The sequence below is a fragment of the Sarcophilus harrisii genome, chromosome 1 (assembly GCF_902635505.1).
Source record: "Sarcophilus harrisii chromosome 1, mSarHar1.11, whole genome shotgun sequence".
Taxonomy (NCBI): Eukaryota; Metazoa; Chordata; class Mammalia; order Dasyuromorphia; family Dasyuridae; genus Sarcophilus; species Sarcophilus harrisii.
Genome location: NC_045426.1, coordinates 285,617,559 through 285,623,573, shown reverse-complemented (window position 1 = coordinate 285,623,573; position 6,015 = coordinate 285,617,559). Strand labels below are relative to the sequence as shown.

Genomic DNA, 6,015 nt, shown 5'->3' with positions numbered 1-6,015 from the left:
TTCCTGTAAAATCAATTACTCAGGAATATAGTATGTTCTGAGACTTATAGAGGTTAAGTGACTTGTGGCTATGCCACATTTTGGAAGCCTACCATCCAGAGGACACTGTCATTCATCCCTCTTCCTTTTCTTGCATGCATTTCTTTTCCTACCTGAAGTAACAAAGAAAAAGGTGGATATAGGATCATAGATTCTATGATTTAGAAGAGTCTTTACAGGTCATGAAGTCCAAATCTCATTTTGTAAATAAGGAAATTGAGGCACAAAAAAGTTAAGCAACTTACCTGGAGTCAAGTGTTCCAATGGATAGTGTTGGGCCTGCAGTCCAGACCACCTTATGTTCAGATCTGGCCTCGGAAGCTTAATGGCTATGTGATCCTGGATAAATACTTTAACCTCTGTCTGTCTCATATGTCTTGTTTATAACATAGGAATAATAATAGCACCCACTTCATAAAATGGTGGTAATATTTGTAAAGCTCTTAGCAGAATATTTGGCACTTAATAGTTTTCCTTCTCTTTCTAGGATCTGAGGATTTAAACTTAGACATATTCCAAATCAAATATTATTTTATCTACTATATCATCCTCTATGTTCCAGTTATCTTCCTCAGGATGTCTTGGAGTCCTGTAGTCTTATAAGTGGTTATTCAGAAAAGGGGAAGCACAGACCATGCCATCCTTTTAAGTATCACATTCCTCTCTACCTTTCCTCAGCAGAAATATAAATTTCTGCAAAGAATCACTGAACACACAAATATATGGAAAGAGTACCTCTCTTCCACCAAATACTTAGGAACTTCTTTCTTGTGGTTCTCATATGAGAATTGTCCTTTTGACAATTTTCAGGCACTTTAAATTACTTGTAATAAAGAAAGGAGCTCCAAGTAATATATTGTACATCATAAACACATTTATTACAGTTATCAGTACACAAAAGGAATGTAGAAGCTGTGGATCAATAGAGGGAATTTGAAAGATCTTTTCCAAAGATTTTCAATGTCTCACTTTTGCTCTAATCAATCACATGCTCAAGCAGAAAAGATCACATATAAAGGTCAGTTAAATCCTGGAATCTTTATTAGTTACATGCCTTATGATGGCTTAACTCTCCTAGAGCACATTCACCCCAAACAGAATTGCATGAGACTTGCACATTTGTTATGAATTTATTTTCTTGCTACTGTATTTTCTCTCTTCCTCACTTCTCTTTTATTCCATTAGTGTATTTGCAATTTTCTTAAATTCTTCCAGCTTCACCTTCATTCTTTTCCGGTGAATGATGCAAAAGTAATACCTACAGTGGGAATGGAGCATTATTCCCCATTATACAACACTGATTTCTTCTTTCAAAATAATATCTTCCTATTGTTTGGTTACTTATCCTAATGAAATCAAACTGTATTTCAACTGTATTTTCTAAATCATCCTTTCTCCTTAGCCTTTTAACTTTATGTTTTCTCATATGAAACCCTCCCTCCAATGGTTGTTGGGTTGATAAAGTGTAAGACTCACAGAAAAGCAATAGATCCCAATCCCACTGCCTCCACCATCAATGTTAGAAATAATGCAATTTCTCGTTGTTCAGCTGTCTTTGGGTCATCATCTTGAGAAGTAAAAAGAAAAAAATCTCTATGGTTCCCTCATAAGTTCCTCTATCATTTTCCTAAAAAATGCTCCTCCTCAGCTATTAATAATTTTTCCACTCTTTCCTAGTTGTTTCCCATTATTCTCATTCACCATCCCAGGTCCTCTGACTCCCAAATTATCGGATGCTCACAGCACTGCTTCACAATTTCATCAGCCTTTCCACTGTCCATTATCCTTACATTTATCAGTATAGAACTCTTTCAATACTCAGATATTCAAACTTTTCTAGACTTTTCATCTCCTTTCTTATTTTCAAACCACCCAATTTTCATAATCTCTATATCACCCAAACACTCTGTCACTATTCCCTCATACCACCACAAAGTTCTCCTTTGAAGCAAGGTGTAGTAATTCGTAAACAGTTCCAACAATCAAGAACAGGACCCTCAGTCATCACTAAGGAGAAAAAGTAAGTAGAGATTAGTTTTACCTGGGTCTCCTAGTAAGGATAGTGTCTGAAGATTTAGGCTATTATGACCTCTGTGGGAGTTCAGGTTGTGACAGAAAGTGAACATTTAGCTATATAAAGGGTTATGGTAGAGAAAATCACCAATTTAGCAGGTGACAGTACTACCAAGGACTATAGAAAAATGCTTCAGCTAAATGTGATAAGGACGTATTTTCATGAAGAATCACCCCATAAAAGCAAGAGACCAAAAGGAAATAATACCTCTGATCTTGATTAGGGTATAGGCAAGGCAGGGCATAGGAAAAGAATTATGGTAAGGAAAGTATGGGGTACTTTAGTATTCTGGATGTGTTTATACTTACTGCAGTCTTCAGAACAAGCTGTAGGAGAAACATTCACGAGGTTACCCTCATATACTCACATTTGCATACACATACATGCATGCATACATACATATATGTATATGTGTACATGCACACAAACATAAATATATGTGTTTGCTGGTACCCCATATTTCTTCCCCTCAATTTTTATTCTGTCAAGGTCTGCATCATGCAAGTTGAAACTCAATCTTTCTTCCCACAAAGAGCTCTTTTAATAGTTCCCAACCAAGTTCCAATTGTTTTAGGGCTTCTAAACTGACCCCTCCCATTACCAAGATCAGAGAAGGTCTTTAAAGTCTCAGTCAGATAGGACTGAAGGTTCTGACGAAGTTGAAGAAGTTGACCCTGGAAGATGAAGACTCCTGAAGAAGGATAAAAAAAACTAAAATTATCCCTTTAACATTTATTTAATCCCACCTCACCTTTTAATAACATTTTTCTCTCCCACTTCACCTTTCCATGGCTTCTGTTTTAGATTCTTGAGTTTTTCTTTCAACCATTCTCTTACTTTGAAAGTTTGACGAACATCTGGGAAAAGAAAAGAGAGGAGGTGACTATACATTTGATGAGATATTGAAGACTTAGAAGCCTTCCCCAAAACTTCCTATAATTTTTCACCTCCCAGTCCTCACAGCCATTTTTGCCCAAGGCATCCCTCACCCAAGACCCGCAGCCTTTTCTTCCCCTGGTGGACCTTGGTGCTTACGTCCCTCATTTCTTGAAGTTGCCGATCAAGGAAAGCAGTTCTTGAAGGAGTGTTTTGGGGCACCAGGTCTTCCAGTAGCCAAATAATGTCATTAAAATATTTGGGATCACATTCAAGACAGCTCCTTATGACCCTTGTTTCCAGAAGTAGTAATAACAATAGTAACCACTGAGATCCCATTTCCTTTCCTCTTCCCTCCCTAACAGCATGTTGTCTTGGCAACCAGTTCTTTAGTTCATTCTCTTCCACAGTTTAAGAATGAAAATCTTCTTTGTGGTAGTTTTAACTCTCCTCCCTCTATTCATCCATTTCTTCAAGATACCTTGCTTGGGGATGTTTATTCTTTTTTTTTTTTTTTTAATCTGCTATCTCATTCCAGAAGAATGACCTAATAATCAAGTTAGCAGGTGTTCAACTTCTATATGTGGAATGTGAGATCAGAGTTGAGGTAGAATGGGCTAAGGTCACACAGGGAAGTTATGGAGAGTTCTTAGCTCTCCTCCAGCTCTGTCCCTCCCTATCTTAATATCTATAAATTAATTCCAACCCGGCCACATAAACTTTGGATCTCTAAAAAGTTATTCCATTTCCTTTGCCTAGGCCTAGCCAAATGCCTTCACAAACAACTCAAATCAACTTTCATACTTCTTGATCAAAGACCAGGAGAAAAGGGATGAAAGAAAGAGGACCTAATGATTATATTATTCTTGCCTTGCCAGTTCTTTGTATTATAAAAGTTTATTAAGGCTTCTAGTAGATAAAACCACCAATTTAGGGGTGACAATTTTCTTTAGTGAAATAAAAATGATAATGGAGAGGAGGAAGCAAGTGATTGAATATCTTAGGAAAACTGGGAGAAAGGACAGATTAACATAAGCCAATTTAGTTACTGTAAGACTACAGTACAAGAAAGAATTAGGGAACATTAAAAAATGTGGGCAGTGTCAGCATGAGCTAGGATAAATTAAAATCTGATTTGAGACTAGAGAAACTACAATGACTAGTAACTAGTAATGATTAGACTTGGAGACAGGATAAAAGGCACATACCAGATGATAAGCTGACTTCTTAAGTTGAGAAAAAAAAATAAATACTGAAGACAGTTTGAAAACTTTGATTACAGATGAAGAGCAGAACATTCTGGTATGTGGAAAAGATTATTTGAACTAAGTAAAATGCACATAGCCAATATTTAACTGTTCTGCTCCATCAATAAAACTTAGGCAAGTGACAGGAAGTGACAGCAAAAAAAAAAAAAAAAAAAAAAAAGAACTGGGAACTTGGGTCAAAACTTAATTCAAAATGGTATAGCAAATTAGTTTACCCTGTCATTACTTCTGCCAACTCTACCCTGATGTCATTTTTAATTTATTAAATAAATGTATAGATAGTTCTTTCAAGTTCTAAGTACTACAATATTATAATGATATGTTTCAAGTGATTTTTGGTTAGAAATCAGAGAGATATGGACAAAAGGAAAATAGTAAAAGGCCATTTTAGTCCATTCATCTTTAGTTGGCTATCCACATATTAGGAAGACAAACTACTGTTGCTGCTAATACTACTACTTTACTTCTTAAGTTTTATTTATTTTATTTTTAATTTATGGACTAAAGAAGAATTTCTATAACAGTATAATTCAAATAAAAGATGAGACATGAAACTGCAAATCTATTATATATAATTTGCTATTCCTTTTAAATATATAATGACGTTATCATGTAAATTGCTTTTTTTTCTCCCTTTTTTCCCTTCTTGCAACCTAGAGATGGCTACCATTAAACACAAATAGGTATACATATATATAAAATTATTCTATATATTCTTTTGTTTTCCAGTTCTTTCTCTGGATGTACAGAGCATCTTCCTTTATATGTCCTTGGTAGTTAATCCAAGTATTTGAAATGGTGAAAATGACCTTATTCACACAAAGTTCTTCTTAAAACAATATTTAAAATATTAAAACAATTCCTGGAGAATACATTGTGGGAATATGGCAGAAAAGGTCATATTGCCTCCACAAATAGACAGAAAATCACCATGAAATGGACTCAGAGCAGCAAAATAAAGGAATAAAACAATTCTTCTCCTAAAACATTTTGAGGGGCCCTCAGAGAAGATTTCAGAAAATAAGATGTAATATGAGTGAAATGTAAGTACCTCCAGGTCCACGCCACTGAATTAACAATGGGCCATGAGGTAATTAGATTAGGCCTCAAGAAATTTCACCTCACAAACCTAATGTAAGTAATAGCAAATGCTGAGTGAGGGAAGATGGAAGGGTCCCTTGCTGTTTCCGTAAGTCAGTGCTGACCAAATGTGATACCCAGTCTATAGCTATGGGTAAAGAGGAACAAGTACACGTGTGGTGAGTATGGTACTGCAGGCAAGAACATTTTTAAGACAGCATGGCTGGGGCTTAGGGAAGGAAAAAAGGAGTTCTAAAGTTGACAGTAAGCAGAACCTGAGGTCTAGCACAAAAATTGTCCATAACTAAGGATTAAAACTTAATAATTTAAACTTCTAAAAATAAAATAAGACAAATTAAAAATACAAATCAGTAGACATAGAAAAAAGAACCTGACCATTGATAGCTCCTTTGGTATAAAAGAAAATCTGGGTTCATATTTAGACGAATATAATAAGGCTAAAAAGGAATTTTTAAAAGAATATTAGAAAGGAATTTCTTAAAAAGGAATTCAAAAGTCAAATTAAAAAAGAATGAGAAAAAGTAGAAAAAAAAAGCAACTCAAGAAAACAATGAAAAGATAACCAATTTAAAAAAAGATAAGATCTCAAGGAAAATGTAAAAAAGGAATTAAATAACCAAATATGAAAAAACAAGAAAAAGATAGAAAAAAGTAAAT

At 34.9% G+C, this 6,015-nt stretch overlaps 1 protein-coding gene across 2 annotated transcripts; it reads right to left on the bottom strand.

Moving 5' to 3' along the window:
• Nucleotides 1-915: 915 nt before the first annotated feature.
• On the bottom strand, nt 916-3,559 carry IZUMO3 (IZUMO family member 3). Of its 2 annotated transcripts, XM_003763162.2 has the most exons (7): nt 3,103-3,559; nt 2,896-2,970; nt 2,715-2,804; nt 2,422-2,439; nt 1,966-2,046; nt 1,516-1,606; nt 916-1,297 (listed from the first exon to the last, which is right to left on the bottom strand). In XM_003763162.2, the coding sequence occupies exons 1-7, from the start codon at nt 3,326-3,328 to the stop codon at nt 1,213-1,215; spliced, it is 666 nt and encodes a 221-aa protein (XP_003763210.1). In that variant the 5' UTR covers nt 3,329-3,559; the 3' UTR covers nt 916-1,212. The 2 variants fall into 2 exon arrangements, with proteins under 2 accessions (XP_003763210.1, XP_031799296.1); XM_031943436.1 differs by lacking the exon at nt 2,422-2,439.
• Between the last annotated feature and the right edge of the window lie 2,456 nt (nt 3,560-6,015).

Excerpts from the sequence above, each read along its gene's own strand:
- IZUMO3 (XM_003763162.2), bottom strand. The coding sequence starts at position 3,328 with ATGGGATCTCAGTGGTTACTATTGTTATTACTACTTCTGGAAACAAGG. Across the intron at positions 2,971-3,102 it reads GAAAAGGCTGCGGGTCTTGG|ATGTTCGTCAAACTTTCAAA; the intron begins GTGAGGGATGCC and ends TTCTTTTCCCAG. Across the intron at positions 1,298-1,515 it reads TTGGGATCTATTGCTTTTCT|GTATTACTTTTGCATCATTC; the intron begins GTGAGTCTTACA and ends TTCCCACTGTAG.